At 53.5% G+C, this 17,131-nt stretch overlaps 1 protein-coding gene and 1 long non-coding RNA gene across 3 annotated transcripts in view; one reads left to right on the top strand and one right to left on the bottom strand.

Moving 5' to 3' along the window:
• Positions 1–6,866: 6,866 nt before the first annotated feature.
• LOC130829929 (uncharacterized) lies at positions 6,867–8,089 on the bottom strand. The gene is made up of 3 exons (XR_009047676.1): positions 7,950–8,089; positions 7,597–7,713; positions 6,867–6,972 (listed from the first exon to the last, which is right to left on the bottom strand). It is a non-coding gene; the product is annotated as an uncharacterized LOC130829929 (long non-coding RNA).
• Positions 8,090–8,757: 668 nt separating this feature from the next.
• Positions 8,758–17,131, top strand: part of TDRP (testis development related protein) — a 49,024-nt gene continuing 40,650 nt past the window's right edge. The window contains exons 1-2 of one of the 2 annotated variants that reach the window (XM_057697463.1): positions 8,758–8,791; positions 9,383–9,581. In XM_057697463.1, coding sequence (XP_057553446.1) covers positions 9,474–9,581 — 108 coding nt within the window. In that variant the 5' untranslated portion in view covers positions 8,758–8,791; positions 9,383–9,473. Of the gene's footprint in view, positions 8,792–9,370; positions 9,582–17,131 lie in introns of those variants that run through there. The other variant, XM_057697462.1, reaches the window with a different exon arrangement.

Raw genomic sequence — 17,131 nt, 5'->3', positions numbered from 1 at the left:
GATGGGCGTCTGTTCCCGCCTTTTCCAGCTTCCAGAGCCGCTGCCCTGCCCGGCACCGGACCCCCGTCTGCAGCCCTCTCTCTGGTTTAAGGCCCCTTGTGATGACTTCAGGCCCACCTGCGTTGTCCAGAATAATCTTTTCATTTTAAGGCCAGCTCTTCACAAACACAACTGTAACCTGAATTTTCCTTTGACCTGACATATTCATAGGTTCTGGGGATCAGGATCTGGACGTCTTTTTAAAAAAAAAAAATATTTATTTTTGGCTGCGTCGTGTCTTAGTTGTGGCACACGGTGTCTTTCGTTGTGGCTCGAGGGCTTCGTTGCCCCACAGCATGTGGGATCTTAGCTCCCTGACCAGGGGTGGAAGCGGTGTCCCCTGCATTGCAAGACAGATTCTCAGCCACTGGGCCACGAGGGAAGTCCCTGGGATGTGGGCATCTTTGGGGCCATCATTCTGCCACCCACATGGTGAATGTTGGGACTTAGTTTCACTTATTTAGTTTTTTTCCCCGGTGTTGTTTAGATTCTTTTTTGAATGAACATATGTAATGTTTAGAATAAGGACATTTGTTTTACTTTTCTTATAAGTTTTGGAAAAAATCTTTGTGTGAAGTGGATTTAAATGTCTGCATCACATTTCAGATGTCTGGGGATTTTACGAATGGCGTCCAGGTCAGAAGGTCTTCTCACCTGTGTAGTGCAGCCTCGTCCCTGCAGGGAAGTTCTGGAGAAGGACGTGGACGTGACGTCTCAGCTCTGCCCTGTAACCACGGAGCAGGAGGGGGTCACGGCCCCTGAGGGGCACCTTGTCACTTTCGCACCTGCTGTTGTTAGTGGGGGGGGAGAGCATCTTACTTAGTCCCAACTCTCAAGACAGGGTCTTTCTTGTCAAGACACTGAACTGGGTGCCACGCACCCTGCAAGTGTTCAGTCTCTGCCTTGGGGGGGCCCCGGGCTGGGGTCGTGATGTGGGCTGGACTTAGGGGTTGGGGGTGAGCACAAAGCCGGGTCGTTCTCGCTTTCCCCGGGTGTCTGGGCCCCAGACCGTCCCCCGCAGCCTCTCTGGACTGGTCCTCAGCACTCAGTGAGCACTGGGCGGGCCTCCACGTGACACGTCCTGCTCCCAGCTCACGTGCTGGGCTCCGCGGGCCTGGTCTCCCTGGGCCTCCACAAAGGGTTCAGAACGTGTCCCCCGCCCCCACAAACACCCCGTGTTGGCATCTTGATCGCTCTGGGCACCGGAGAAACAGCAGTTACAGGACGGGTTCTCTCTCTACCTGAAAGCAGGGCATAAACTTCCCCGTGAGGAAGGAGCCCCCTGCACCACAGAGAGCAGAACCTTCTTCTCACCGGAGAAGGGGGTTGACTCGGAAAGGGATCTGGGCAAACCCAGCAACATGAGCCTGATGCCTGATATCCTGTTGGGGCCTGTATGTTTCCTAGTCTCTGTCCCACTGTTTACCTCTTGTCACAGCCCCATGACTTATCAAATCTTGTTTAAAAAGTATACAAGCTCTGGATCCCAACTGCTTCTTCAGTCTTCATTTTTCTTATGAAGATTCCCCCGTGCACACAAAGATGTTAAATAAAATCTGTATGCTTTTCTCTTGTTAATCTGTCTTATGTCAGTTTAATTCTCAGGCCCCATCACGGAGCGTAAGAGGGTGGAGGGGTGTTTCTCCTCCCTGCAAAGCCTCAAAACCTAGGTTGTGTAACAGAAACCGACTGGCTTAGTTAGGATGGGTGATCCACTTGCCCACTGAGTGAAATCAGCCGTGGGCAGGAGCTGCGGTGTCAGGGACGCCCTGTCACCAGCGATGGAGGTGGATGGAGATGGATGGAGAATTCTTGGGGAAGGGGCTGACCCAGAGAGGCCTCCCGGAGGGGGTCTGCCTGGCCTTTGCTGGGGGCCTGTACACACCAGGAAACCTCGGGTGCCGTGGAGTAAGAGCTGGACTGGGAAGGAAGGACAGAGCACAGTTCATCACACTGCAGTTCTCGGCCAGCTCTGCCGCGGTTCCTCCCGTCTGTGCAGGGACGAGAAGGGAGGGAGGTGGGAGGGCTGCAGGGCTACGACGGTCTCGTCAGCTCAGGCTGGTCCAGGAGGTCTCCTGCGGCTGGTGAGCTGCGCAGCTGCGGGGCGGCCCCGGACCCCAAAGCCCTGTGTGAGGACGGCGCCCGCACGGTCCCTGCGCTTGGTGGAGGGCCAGGGTGCTCACTGGTTAATGAAGTTATTGCAAACTGGATAATTTCTAGTTACTTTGTGCTCTTCGTTATCTACCAGGTGACCTATCCTGAATGCGCATTATCCCCCTAAGCAGAAAAAAACACAGTGAATATTTTTAAAGATATGGACTGTGTTAACAGTATAAGAAATATGTTCCTGTTAAATGGAATGACAAGGGACTGGCATACTGCACGAGGAAAAGCCTTTACAAATCCATTACGGAAAAGAAAGCAGGAGGAGGAGGAAGGGAGAGGGAACGACGGCTGCGTCCTGAGCCAGTGGAAGGTGCCGGCGCGGAGCGCGCGCTGCCCGGGGCACAGGGGGTCAGCGGCGTCACCCGGGTCATGGGGTCCGCGGTCCCTGCGAAGGCGCTGCAGTCGCTGCCCTGCTGTGTTGCTTTTCTCCGCTTGACATCTTAACGCAGGACGGATTCAGTGTGACATGGAATCTACTGTGGGTCGGTGGGGGCCGGGGCTTCCGCGCAGCAGCGGCCGCCGCAGGTCAGTGTGCAGGGCTCTCCCTGCGCGCGCGTGTGTGCAGTGTGTGTGCGCGGTACATGCGGTGTGTGTGTATGTGGGAGTGGGTGTGTACGTGGGGGGGGGGTGTGTATCTGGTGCGGGTGTGGCCGTGCGCTGAGTCGGCGGTGGGCGTGCAGGTGGACACGGCCGACGCCCCCACCGCGGGCCCCGCCAAGGAGGCCCGAGTCCCCTCCCCCCCGGCACCTCCCCCGCGTGACCCGGGCCCAGCTGGACGGACAGGCTCGCCCGGGGCCTGCCCGGTGCGCAGACCCCAGAGTCAGATCCGGAGTCACGCAGGGAAGCCGCGGGGCTGCCCTCCCTGCGGCGACCCCCCATCCCCACGCGCCCGGGAAGGACGGGCCGCCCCCCGCCAAGGCCGGCGGGCTCCTCGGGCGGAGGCTGCTGCTTCCCGGGGAGGGGGCGGCTCGGTCAGGTGCGGAGGGGAGCCGCCTGGGCGGGGGTGGAGCGGCGCGGCGGGGGCACACGGCCCCCAGGGCCCCCCGGCCGCAGCACCCCCTTTATCCGGCCCGGCTGTCGGGGGGCAGCGCAGGGGCCGGGGCTCGGGTGCCCTGGGCCTGCCCTGCGCGGGGCGGCCACCCCGGGAGCTGCGGAGCCCGCAGCTGGTGCGGCCTCCGCGCCGCAGCCCGTGGTCGCCGCTTATAGGTTTCTAAAATGCACGCTTATGACTTTACCTTTCCACACTTTTAAGCATGTAAAATAACTGTTTAAATACAGTACAACGTCTCAACGTGGGTATAATTTAAAAAGGAAATATACAAACTACTATACATGAGACAGAGAAGCTACAAGGATTTACCGCGGGGCCCAGGGAGTTCCTCCCAGTGCCTTGTGATAAACCCATAGTGCAACAAGGCCTGCGAAACACCGAATCTCTGTGCTGCACACTTGCAGCTAACACAGCATTGTAAATCTGCTGTACTTCAGTAAAAAACACAAGTGGGGGATAACTGTTCATTAAGACATCGGGGATGATTCAAAAGGGGCAGCAGATACAAAAGTGCTTTAAAAATAAAGGTGCTGGGGAGGCAGCAAGTGTATTCGTCGTTCCTCTCAGTATTTTATTGTATTAGGTAACCTATTATTTCCTTGGCGAAAACAAGTGTAATTAAAAGGCACAGGCCTTTGGTCTGGTGACAGAGAGGATGAATAGTAACTGGTACCCACCAGCCCTCGGAAAGTGAGCGTCCTGGAAGGAGGTGGCCGGGGGGGGGGGCCCTCCTGGGAGGGGGCTGGGCGACGGGTAAGAGGGTTTTGATTTTGCTCTGCTTTCATCATTTCAGAATGTGAGGGGCGTGAAGGCTGAGTCCGGATCCCTGGTCGGCCGCAGCACCGCTGAGAAAAGTTATTCGGACGGTTGCCAAAGATGGTGAGGCTTTACTCAGAGGGGCTCTCCCCGGGCACCGCAGCGGGGCCTTGGCGGCGAGGGGCTCCAGCCCAGGAGCGGCGTGGGGTCACGACAGAAACATGGGGTCACTGGAGTCCTGCTGGAGGCAGGCCGGGGGGCAGCTTCCCCTGCGTGGTCAGCACGAGCTCTGGTCAAGCTGACCCCGCTGGGGTCTTGCTGAGACCGGGTTACGTGGACGGCCAGACCCTGGAGATGGAGCCTGGAGGGCCTGTGTCTGGGTGGGAGGGTTTGTACCTCTCGCAGAGGGCTGAAGGTGAGCCCCCGCATCCCCACCTCATCTATGTAGCCTTCCCATCACTGTCGGACCAGAGAGGAACAGCTCAAGATGCAAAAATGACTGGCAGAGTCACAGTCAGTCAGTCAGTCAAGAGCACAACTGTTTCCATTCCCCAAGGAGCTTTTGACTTGGAAAAATATAGAAAAGTACAAACCCAGAAAACAAACGTCCCTTAAATGTACCTGTGATTGTTAGTAACAGGCATTACATTTAATTGCAGGAATGTGAGCTTTTATAGTTTCACCATCATTATCTGTACCTTTGGATATAGTCGCTGAGGTTATCATAGGGTTTTAACATGAAAAATAGAACAAATCGATGGTTTAAGTTTGTTGTTAATTCCCTATCTGTTGCAATGTGTAAATTGTTTATATTTTAGAGAGTAGCAAATTTCTTAAACATTCAAAACAGCAAATGCTTTTTGGTCACCTTGCGTACACACTAGATACATGATATATATGACTTATACATAATTTGTCATCTCTGTGTCAAAGTTCATATATACAACTACATGAACCAAGTGGAATTTTCTTACTCTGATTCTCAAGCTTATTTCCCACAGGTAACCAGTACTAAAGTTTGGTGCAAATCCTTTCAGGCTGTTTTTTTTTAAAGTAGAGCTAAAATTGTAATCCAGGTCAGTGTGCTCCAGATTCTTTCTTTCCGTGAAGTGAGAGAACATACATAAGGTAGCCTGGTGTGTAGTGAGCACCCGGCAAGCTGCAGTTTTGTTTCACTTCTGTCAACACTGCTGAATGGAATTAGTGTTCAATTAGTGAACTCGGTGCAAGTTTTGCTCTCAGCACCACACTGGGTGTAGGATGTATCCGAGAGGTACTTGAGAAGGTGTGAAAAGCACAGAACGTCGTTTTAGTAACAGCTACAGGTAAGGGAAGTCCGGACAGAGGCCTGGTGGGGGGGATTTTAGGGAGCTGGGAACACATCAGGGCTTGAAGGCTGACCTGCAAGGACATCGGTCTCACACCTCGGACGTCGCCTCAGCCCTCCAGGTGTTATCGGTGATCGTTCCCCTGATCTTGATCAAACCGCACTGCAGGCGTGTGGTGGTTTCCATGTGGGCCTTCAACGTGGCGGACGTAACTGCGTGCAGATAGGTGAGGGGGCCCAGGAGAGAGAGAACTAGGAGTGGCTTTCTTGACTAGGAGAACCCACTTTATCATCGAAGCCTGGCCGCAGCACCTGCCCTCGAACAGGTCCAGCGATGACTCTTGCGGGAACAGAGAAGAGGGCGCCAGCAGCCGTGCGGTGACAAGCAGAGTCCGGCTCCTCCTCCGGGGACGGACGTGATAATACATCTCTGAGCTCTGCGGAGACGGAGGCCCCCAGCCCAGTGCAGTTGCAGCAATGATGTTTCCCTCCTGACTTCCATCAGCTAAAGCTTAGACCCTGCAGACCTTTGCCCCAGTTCTGTGCCGAGTCCTCCTCCGTCAAGCCCCCATGAATATGCGTGCACCGCAGCTTAAAGCTTCCTCACGTCTGCTGTTGGGGAGACACCGCTTTGGGAGAGATCCCCAGTGCTCTCCTTACCTGCTGCAAGTGATAGTAAACCCTTCCTCCTCTCCATCTTTGACTTGGTTGTGTCAGTTGGCGTGACACCCACCAAGAAGGGAACCAGTTTTGGGTAAGGTAACCACAGCACGTGGAGGCTCAACCCCCACTGGCTCCGTGGCCCAGGTGCCTGGAATGACAGGACTTCAAGTCCAGCGGCCCTCGCTGCTCAGGCCCGCTCTGTGCCACCCCCTCCCTGGCGAGGACCTGTCCCCGGAGGCAGCTCGGGCCACGTGAGCTCTGGCTGCCAGAAGGTTCTGTGTGGGGCCCCAGACAGCACTCTCCTTTAAAACTCGTTTTGCCGGAGTAAAAGCTCACGAAGCTGAGCCCTCACACAGGATGGCACACTGGATCTTTGTTAACAGAGTTCCTACACCGTGAGTTTTCAGCCAGTCTATTAGCCTATAAGGGCAATTCAGGCTACAGGCGCAGCTCCCTCCAAGGAGGGCTCAGGAAATGAAGGTCCTTGAATGAATGAACCTTGTCTTTCTAGATCCAGAAATGGACTCTTATGTATAAGGGTTGTATTTTTGTGACACTGGACTGTGTGAAGCGCACCTCTTATAGAACTTTGACAATAGCATGACTTAATTTTATAAAACTCATAAATGAGTAAGTGAATGACTAGGGCCAAATTCCTAGAACTGCCTAGAAGTGCTCAGAATTCGGGGATGCCTGAAGTTCAGTCACCTGCCCCTCTGGCTCACCTCAGGCGCTATGCTTTGGGTTGCAGGCCTTCCCTGCTGAGCTCTCCTAGAAATAATGCAAAACGTTGTTTAAATATTCTGGAATTTAGCTTTTTTATTTAGCTGGCCTGGCCTTCTTATTCCAGATCGGCCTGGATTTGCAGGAGGTTACAGATTACTTTATAAAGAAAAATTTCAAAGCAGAGAAATGTGGACACGCCAGACACAGGACGTCGGTGGGCTGGCACAGGCTCCGTGTGCTCTTGCTGAGAATAAAGACATCCGTGTTATTTGTTGAAGTGTTCTGAGTTAGTTTTCCATGTTTTGTTTGTAGTGACCTTGAAGGGGCTGTGTTTGGATCCTGGCTTTGTTTTGTAACCTCTACTTTATGGTTTTTGACTTTCATCAGTGTTTGTACTTGCAGAGTGTTTATTTTGACCGAACCCCGTGGGCCCCGAGGTACGAATTCATTGTGTGTAGGTAGCATATCCTAGAACCATCATCACATCTACGATCAGTATTTCCATCCTGAAGTCTTTCCAGTCCAGAAGACCAAGATTCTTTGACCTGGTTTGAAAAGGTATGTATATATATAATTTTAACATTCTTATATATTCCCATGAAGAACGAATTCTTTAATTCCCACTGAGTAGAGAATTCTTCAGTGGGTGTCCTGTGGTTTTACATCAGTGTGTAGTATTTGTGCCTGGTGGGTCCAGAGTTACGTGGGGCCCCGGCGTGTGTGCCTGGTGTGTTTATGTCACGATCCTGGTGATTCACTGAGAAGGGAAGGTGGGGACTCCTGGGCTTCCTGCCACAGGATTGCTTTCCAGGTAGCTGGTTGATACATAAAATTCGGCTTCTCCCCCTTCTATGCCCTAACCACTAACCCTGCAAAGGCTCCCATGCCTGTCACCACTGGGTCTGTTCTTGGGGCTCCTGCAGGCTTCTTCCAAAGACCGACGCAGGGCCTCTTTTCATTTTAAAATTTTTGCTGCTAATCACTTCTGGAAAAAACAGAAAGGTACAATTGATTTTTTTTTCAGAGTAATAAAGTTGCAAAGCTTAAGAAAATGTTTATAGAAGCCTATAGTTCTGGATTCTTTTTATAAAACGTACTTTTGAATACATATTTGGTGTGAAAACGTAAGCAATACTGAAGTATACAGAGTAAAAAGTTTCTCTACGGATGTTAATTTGCTGGGCAGAGGGCTTGCACGTTAAAATTGTGATAGATACTCACAAAGGGATGCCCTCCAAAAGCGTCCTACCGCTTTCAGGCCACCAGCAGCTACGTCTCTGCGCGGCTCGCAGCTCCCAGCGCTGGGCACAGCTCTGCAGAGGTCACTGCTCTACTCTGGTAGGCGGGAGAGGGCATCTCACGTCCACGCGCATCTCCCTGATCCCAGGGGCTTGACTGTCTCTTTACAGCTTGCTGTTCGGCTCTCTCGGGAGACAGGAGACACGGCGTCTCCTACGTGGGAGTGGGGAGGCGCCTCCCCCGCTTCTGGCGGGGCGAGAAGCCGGAGGACGCCGCGGGCCGGCCCCCCCGGCCCCGGGCTGGGGTTCGCGCGGGGCGCCGCCTCGCCCACCGCGCCTGCGGCGGGGGCCCGTCCCGCCTGGAAGCCCGAGGGCCTCCGCTCGCCGGGGGCAGCTGTCAGGGCCCCCCGCCTGCCCGGGAACCGCACCGCGCCCGTCCCCCCGCGCGCCCGGGCCGGGCCCCCCCGCGGCGCATCCCGGGGCTCGGCCGCACCCCCCACCCCCCCGCGGGCCCGGCGCCTCCGCCCTCGGGGGTCCCAGCCGCCCCCAGCGCTGTGACCCCCGCGCGGCCCGCGGCGCGGCGGGGACCCTGGGCGGCCCGCGGCGCGGCGGGGACCCTGGGCGGGAACCCGGACCGCCCCCCGCCCCGCCCCGCCCCCCGCCCCGCCCCCCGCGCCGCGGGCGCTGCGCTGTGCGCATGCGCCCCGTGCCCGCTCCGCGTCCGGCGGCGGTCGCCATGGTGACCGGAGGCCCAGCCGCCCCTTCCCCCGCGCCGCCGCCCGGCCGCGCCCCGCCGCGGGGTGAGGGGTGAGGGGTCAGCTCGGGGTGAGGAGGTCCCGGGGTGGGGGGTGAGCAGGTCGGCCCGGGTCGCGGGGGCCGGGTGACGGGGGCCCAGGGGAGAGGCGGTCCCGGCTGGAGGGTGAGGGGGTCGCCCCGGGGTGCCGGGGAGGCCCGTGGGGGGTGGGGGTGGCTGCCAGCTCGCGCGGGCGGCCGGCGGTGCGACCCTCCTGGGGCGACGTGGGCAGCCTGGCTGCGGCGGGGGCGGGGGCGCGGCCTGGCCGGACGGGGGGGAGGGTGGGGGCCGCGGGGGGCGGGGTCGGGGGCGGGCCCTGGGGCTGGGGGCGGGGGCCTGCGGGGGGCGGCCCGGCCTGGAGGCGGGTCTGGTTGGGTGCGGGGACCCGGTCGGCCCGGGAGGGGTGGGTCCGGTCCGGAAGGAGCCGGGGCTGGGGAAGGGGTGGTGGACGGGTCCTGGGGGGGCGGGTCCTGGGGACGGGTCCTGGGGGGCGTGTCCTGGGGGCCCTGGGGGCGGGTCCTGGGGGGCGTGTCCTGGGGGGTCCTGGGGGGCGTGTCCTGGGGCCCTGGGGGCGTGTCCTGGGGCGGCCCGCCCCACAGCCCGGCCCCGCTGGCCGCGTCCAGTCCCGCAGGAGCCGCGGCCCGAGCGTCCGCACGGCAGGCCGACCGGGGAGGGGCGCGCACAGACGCACGGACGCCGGCGCCGCCGCGGAGCATGTGGAAGCTGGGCCGGAGCCGGGTGCTCCTGGACGAGCCCCCCGAGGACGAGGACGGCCTGCGGGGAGGGCCGCCGCCCGCCGCCGCCCCCGCCGCCGCGGCGCAGGTGAGGCCGCGCAGGTGGGGCGCGCAGGTGGGGCGCGCGGGGGAGGCCGCGCCGCGCGGCCCGTGAGGGTCCCCAGGCCGGTCCGGGGCCCACCGCCGCGGCTCGTGGTGACCCCCGCACCGGGGGGCGACTGAGTCCTGCGCCCCGCCGGCCCCCACGCGCGGGTTGGGGGCCGCCGGCGTCGTCCGCGGAGTGGGAGGGCGCAGGGGCCCCCGGGAGCCTCAGGCCGTGGCCCGCCCGGGGGGGGGGGAACCTGCCCGGGGGGGGGAACCTGCCTGCCCGGGGGGGGGACCTGCGTGCCGGGGGGGGGGGAACCTGCCCGGGGAGGGGGGGCACCTGCCTGCCCGGGGGTGGACGTGCCCGGGGTGGGGACCTGCCCGCCCGCCGAGGGGCGCTGCCCGGGCCCTGGGCCGTCCGCTCCGCGCCGAGTCCGGGGTGGGCGCCGCGCCGGGGCGCGCTCGGGGGCCGGGCCCGCACCGGGGGCGCTGGAGGGGCCTCCCCGCGAGAGGTTGGTGAGCGCGGCCGCGCGCCGCGGGGCCGAGCCCCGGTCCGGGGAGCCCGCCGAGCCTCCTGCGTCCGAGCCGCGGGCCGCAGGGGCAGGCGGCCGCCGCCGCACACGCGCGCCGCGCCCGGGAGGGTCCCGGTGTTCTCACGGGGGAGGCCCCCGGGGGTCCCGGCGCCCCCTCCCCCCCCCCCGCTTGTCCGCGCGCGGCCCTCGGGTCTGTCTTGAGCCGCCGGCGGGCGTACGGCGGCGCGTCCGGGGGGCGCGTGGATGCTGCGGGGTCGCCCGTCGCGGGAGCGGGCGGCCGTGGGCGCCGTGCTTCCCGGGCCTCCGTCCCCGCGGCTTCCCCGCAGCCTCCCTTGGGGCTGAAGCTGGGCCTTCTCCGCGGGAGTTACGTGCGGTTTACAGACGGCTCCAATCTGAAGGGTCTCTCCGGAACCACGCTGTGGCACTATCAGTGCTCACCCTGCTGCTGACGTGTTGAATCTCAACATTTTATGGTTGTCCTAAATAGCAACTCTCTTCAATGTAATGTGGAGAATTTATATGCAGTTTCGGTGTGGTTACAGAGTTATTTAATTCTGTAAATAACTGTTATCGGTCAAGGATAAGTAACGTTGTTTCCGACTGAACTCTTAAAATTTTTAAATGGATTCTTCCTGTTCTGCTTCTCTTTCTTCTAATGAATCCTAAAGTACGTTTTTTCTCCGAAGTTAAACTACTAACGGGGAAAACTGGGAAGGATAGCCGAGTGAACACCCCGTATGCACGACCTAGACTCAGCCATTAGCGACGCATTCCTTAAAAGCTTTTTCCCTGGACTTCAAGTTTACAGAATTACAGTCTGTACCTTTGAGTCTGTGTGCGTATTTGTGTGTGTGTGTTTTAATACACTTTTTTTTTAGGTACCTGGCAAAATTGAGTGGCAAATACAGAGGGTGCCCGTATACCCGCGTCCCCACGCGGGCACAGCCTCCGCCTGACGCTGGCAGAGTCCCCTTTGTTACAGTCAGGGCACCTCGTTGTTGCCCAGAGTCCACAGCTTACGGTAGGGCTCCCTCTTGCTGGTGTCCGTTTTATGGGCTTGGACAAACGTACACTGACAGGAATTCACCGTTATAGCGCCGTACAGAGCAGCACCCCCGCCCTGAAAGGCCTCTGTGCTCTGCCTGTTCATCCCGCCCCCCCCCCCCCCGCCCGATCCTTTTACTGTCCCCATAGGTTTGTCTTCTCCAGAACATCACAGAGTTGAATCATAAAACACGCAGCTTTTGTAGGTTGGTTTCTCTTACTCCCTGAGCCGTATGCATTTAAGGTTCCTCCATGTCTTTTCACGGCTTGATCATTTCTTTTTTGTGCTGAATAATATCCATTGTCTGGGTGTATCACTGTTTATTTATCCATCACCTGCTGAGAGACATCTTGGTTGCGTCCAAGTTTTGGCAGTTGTAAAAAAAAAAAAAGGTGTTATAAAACATCATGTGCAGGGTTTTATGTGGACATTAGTTTTTAACTCACTTGGATAAATACCACGGAGTGTGATTCCTGGATCATAGGGTAAGAGTATATTTTGTTTTGTAAGAAACCAGACTGTCTCCAAAGCGTACCAAATTGTATGCCCACCAGCTATAAATGAGAGTTCCTGTGGCTTCCTGTCCTCGCGTGTGATGTCAGTGTGCTGGAGGCCAGTCTCTCTCACAGGCGTGCGGCGGTGTCTCGTTTCGCTTGCCTGTCCCGGAGGCCGTGGTGTGCGGCGGCTCTGTGTACTGCTCGTTTGCCATCTGTATGTCTTCTTTGGTGAGATGTCTGTTCAGATTTTTTTTGCCCTATTTTTTAATTGAGTTACTTTTTTTCCTTATTGGGTTTTAAATTTGAGTTTTAAGAGTTCTTTGTATATTTTGGATAACAGTCCTTTATCAGATGTGGCTTTTCCAAATATTTTCTCCTAGTCTGTGGCTTGTTTTTTCATTTTCTTAACATTATATTTCACAGGGCAGAGGTTTTTAATTTTAATGAAGTCCAGGTTATCAGTGTTTCTTTTGTGGTGTTTCCCCAGAGTCATCACCACACACAAAGTCATCTGGATTTTATCCTGTGTTATCTTCTAGGAGTGAGATTTGACTGCAGTTTCTGTGTTACTTTATTAAGGGTATCTATAGTTTGAGGTGTTGAAAAGCTTTGCTGTAGAAAAACAGAGACTTTTTGTGGCGAGTTAGCCACACTCTAAATCCAGCTCATTTCATCGGGTGGGTTGATCTTTATCCCAAAGCCAGCTTCTCTCTCTTTTTTTTAAGTAAATGTATGTATTTATTTATTTTATTTATTGGCTGCGTTGGGTCTTCGTTGCTGCACACGGGCTTTCTCTAGTTGCAGCAAGCGGGGGCTTCTCTTCATTGTGTTTCACGGGCTGCTCATTGTAGTGGCTTCTCTTGTGGAGCACAGGCTCTACATACATGAGCTTCAATAGTTGCGGCACGTGAGCTCAATAGTTGTGGTTCACAGGCTTTAGAGCACAGGCTCAATAGTTGTGGTGCACGGGCTTCGTTGCTCCGCTGCATGTGGGATCTTCTTAGAGCAGGGCTCGAACTCGAGTCCCCTGCATTGGCAGGTGGATTCTTAACCACTGTGCCACCAGGGAAGTTCAAAGCCAGCTTCTCTTAACATTTAATTTTAAAATTCATGACAAATCTGCCATAAAACTTCTGCCTACAGAATTTTATTTTAAAGTTGAAAGAGGTAGAAATTAATACAAGAAGGATTCAATGGATCTATTAAATTGTCTCATTAGAAAGATGTTCTCATTCTGTTTCATTTTCAGTCTTTGCCCCCACCCCATCCCTCCCCAAAAGTCAGCCAGTTTATATGAAACATGTGGGCTGAAAGTACACTTTTATTCTAGAAAGGCATTTAGTTTGTATACAGAGCTGGTCCGTTCGACTTACTTGAAAGTCAGGTTGCACGGCTGAGATCTGTGTTGTTTTTTAAGAAACAAAAAAGTAGCTAAATGTTAGCTTATAGTAAGTCTGAAATGTGAGGACGCATTCAGTCATTACTTGGATCTAAGGAACACTTAACTGTTACTAAAACAGCTTTAACGTTGTAGAAAATAAATTTCTCTGAGCATTTCTTCAGGGGATTGGCTGTTTTTGTCATGAATACACATCTGTTTTGTGTTAAAGCATAAAAGTGAGGTTTTTAAGGTGAATCGTTTATTGTAATCATTTAAGAAAGACAAGTTTTAATGAGTCTAATGTTTATTTAAAAAACAAATGTGCACCATAGGAACTTATATGAATTGTGTAGGTTTTTTTTGTTTTTTGTTTTTTTTGAGGTACACCAAGTTCATCTGTATTTATACACATATCCCCATATTCCCTCCCTCCCTTGACTCCCCCCCCCTCGAGTCCCCCCCACCCTCCCCGTCCCAGTCCTCTAAGGCATCTTCCATCCTCCAGTTGAACTCCCTTTGTTATACAGCAACTTCCCACTGGCTATCTCTTTTACAGTTGGTAGTATATATATGTCTATGCTACTCTCTCACTTTGTCTCAGCTTCCCCTTCACCCCCCACCCCCTCCCAAACCTCGAGTTCTCCAGTCCATTCTCTGCATCTGCGTCCTTGTTCTTGTCTTGTCACTGAGTTCATCAGTACCATTTTTAGATTCCATATATATGAGTTAGCATACAATATTTGTCTTTCTCTTTCTGGCTTATTTCACTCTGTATGACAGACTCTAGGTCTACCCACCTCATGACATATAGCTCCATCTCATTCCTTTTTATAGCTCAGTAATATTCCATTGTATATATATGCCACATCTTCTTTATCCATTCATTTGTTGATGGGCATTTAGGTTGCTTCCATGTCCTGGCTATTGTAAATAGTGCTGCAGTAAACATTATGGTACATGTTTCTTTTCGGATTATGGTTTTCTTTGGGTATATGCCCAGGAGTGGGATGACTGGATCATATGGTAGTTCTATTTGTAGTTTTTTAAGGAACCTCCAAACTGTTTTCCATAGTGGCTGTACCAACTTACAATCCCACCAACCGTGCAGGAGAGTTCCCTTTTCTCCACACCCTCTCCAACATTTGTTGTTTCCAGATTTTGTGATGATGGCCATTCTGACTGATGTGAGGTGATACCTCATTGTGGCTTTGACTTACATTTCTCTGATGATTAGTGATGTTGAGCATCTTTTCGTGTGTTTGTTGGCCATTATGAATTGTGTAGTATTTTTAATATTGTTCTGCCATTTGATTTTTTTCACTCAATATTATGGTTCTGTGATGAATTCCGTGTAGTTCATTAATTTTCAGTGCTGTGCAGTATTTCTCTGAGAATATGCCACACTTTATCCATTCTCCTTGTGATTGATACTTGAGTGGTGTCTAGTTTCTCCTTGTCGTTGGGCTATTACAGATCATTTTTCTTGGAATATTCTTGTACCTATCTCCAGAGGCACTTATATAAGATATTACTCTAGGTCCTACAGGCTAGGTTACATGTTCAGGAGTGGAACTGCAGAGTCATGGAATTTGCTAATCTTCATCTTTACTTTGTTTCCAAAGTGATTTTATCAATTTTCACAACCACTGTTATCAAGTGCTTGAGAGCTCCCATTGCTCATACCCTCAATTGGTATTGCACAATTTAAAAATTTTGCCAGTGAGTTTAAAAATGCCTTATGTGCCCTAAATTTTCATTTTCTGATTATTAATACAATTGAATATCATGTCATATTTTACTGGTCAGTCATGAATCTTTTTCAGTATAATATCTGTAATGTATTTTACTTATTTTTTTTCTATTTTACTATTGTTTACTTATTGGCTTGTAGGTGTCCCTGGTAATATCTATAGTAGATATCTTCTTCTTTTCATTTTCTTTATGATGTCTTCTGATGAACAAAATCTCTTAATTTTAACAAAATAAAATGTATCAATCTTAAAAAAAAACCAAATCTGTTATGCATATGGTAAAAGATTTCTGAATATTAAATGTTGGGTCGCAACTTATTCCTCTTTCCAGTGGGACGTATTGTTACCTTTTTTCATGTAGCTGTCCATGAAGCATTTATGCACATACAGAAATGTATGTTTAACACTATGCATTTGCTTTCCCACAACAAGCATCTTTCTGCTTTTTGAATTGTTCCCTCGATAGATAATATGTGTATCATGGACTACTTCCTGTCTCAGCACTGCAGCTGAAAAAAGTCATCTTTCCGGCTGTGTATTATTAACTGCCAAAATTTATCTGACTGGGCTGCTTCTGATGGGTGTGGAGGTTGCCGAGTCTTTTTTAGGCTCTGCTCCTGGGAGTGCTGTGAGTAGTGAGAAGGAAATGGGGGTCTGTGATGAGACCCGCGTGGTGAGGTCTCAGCTGCGTTTCGCTTGCTTTGAGCTACCCTGCACTGGGACTTAGCTAGCTGTAGTTTAACGTCTTCAAAAACAAGACTCACTGCATTTCTGGCATATTTTCATGTTAAGGTTTTAAAAGGCTTAGGCATGTTCTGTAGGCATTCCAAAAAAAAAAAATCAGGGAACATTTTAGGTGTTCTTTACGCCGCTTCGAAGATAGGAAGAACCAAGGGGTAGTAGGTCTTGTCGAGGTGACGCAGAGTCTTTCTTGTGCGGTGCTCAGTTGAAGTTTGCTTTACAGTGATGGTTAGAAAGGAGTCACGCAGAGGCTAGACGGGAGCGCCTCAGTCAGAAAACAGATGCCCTGAGGCAGCGGTCCCCAGCCTTTCCGGCTGGTTTCCTGGAAGACAGTGTGTCCACGGACGGGGTGTGGGGGGGGCATGGTTCCGGCGGCAATGCGGACTGTGGGGAGCAGCAGACGCCGCCTCGCTCGCTCGCTCGCTGCCGCTTGCCTCCTGCGGTGCGGCCCGGTTCCTAGCAGGCCGAGGACTGGTACCGGTACTGGTCCGCAGCCTGGGTGTTGGGCACCCCTCCTCTGAGGCCTCGCGCTCTTTCTTGTGGGTGATACCCTGGGAGGAGCGTGGGCTTTGAGGATGGACTGGGTTTTAATCAACAACGGTAAGACACCTAGCCCTTGCTTTCTCCACTTAGCACTGTGTTTTGGATCCAGTTCTCAGGGGAAGAGCTTCTTCATTCTTTCGAGCGTTTGTGTTTCAGTGTTATATATGGTATTTTCTGGTATGGATGCATAGACTTTTAAATGCCAGACCTCCACTGGTGACCTTTAGGAGCTTATTTCTGGTCTCTTTCTGTTGGAAACAGGAGCGTGAACCATCTCACATACCTATCTGGGGGTAGATGTCTGGAAGTGGAGCTGCTGGGTCCCAGGGCACCTCCCTTTGTAATTTTGATCGATATCTCTAAACTGCCATCCCAAAGAGGTTGGACAGATGTACGTGTCAACCAGCCACGCATGCAACTGGCTTTCAGGACAGGCCAGCCAATATGGTATGATGCAGTATGTTTGCAGAGTTTTAGATCTGATGGATGAAAGGTGGTATCTTAACATGGTTTTAATTTGTGTTTTGCTTATGGATGATATTAAATAGCTTTTCATATGTTTATAAGCCTAAATGAAGGCTTCTAAAATCTTCCCCATCAGTCCTGTTGCCGTGTCACTAGACGGATTAAACTGGAGCCAACATAACGGCATGTGTGTGCAGCTGCGGCCTGCTGGTTTCGGTGTGGACGTCACCTCCCGTGGGTCTTGACTGAGTCCTGCCCCGCTGCTTGGAGGCCGGGTGCCCTTGTGCAGCTGCGACCCCGACGGGCGTCAGCGGTTTCATCCGTGACGCTGGGGTGAGGTGAAGCTAACCCTTCCGTTCGCTGTGTGCTGTCCTTAGACACTGTCGTAAGCCCGTGCCATGGGTTAGTGGCACGTTTGCCGCATGTGGAAGCCAGTCACAGAGCAGGAGGGTGACAGCTGCTCGTTGGTGGCGGACTCTCTCTTTGGCCAGAATGGAGTCAGGCTCCTGTGAGCCCTGTTTCTGACCAACCTCGATGAGTCTCGACCCTCAGAATCTTGTTGGCAACTCTGGAATCTCCTTGTCGCCCACGTGACCCA

The sequence above is a fragment of the Hippopotamus amphibius genome, chromosome 10 (genome assembly GCF_030028045.1).
Source record: "Hippopotamus amphibius kiboko isolate mHipAmp2 chromosome 10, mHipAmp2.hap2, whole genome shotgun sequence".
Lineage (NCBI taxonomy): Eukaryota > Metazoa > Chordata > Mammalia > Artiodactyla > Hippopotamidae > Hippopotamus > Hippopotamus amphibius.
Note: the sequence above shows the minus strand (reverse complement) of the source record. Positions and strands in the feature narration are given on the sequence as shown.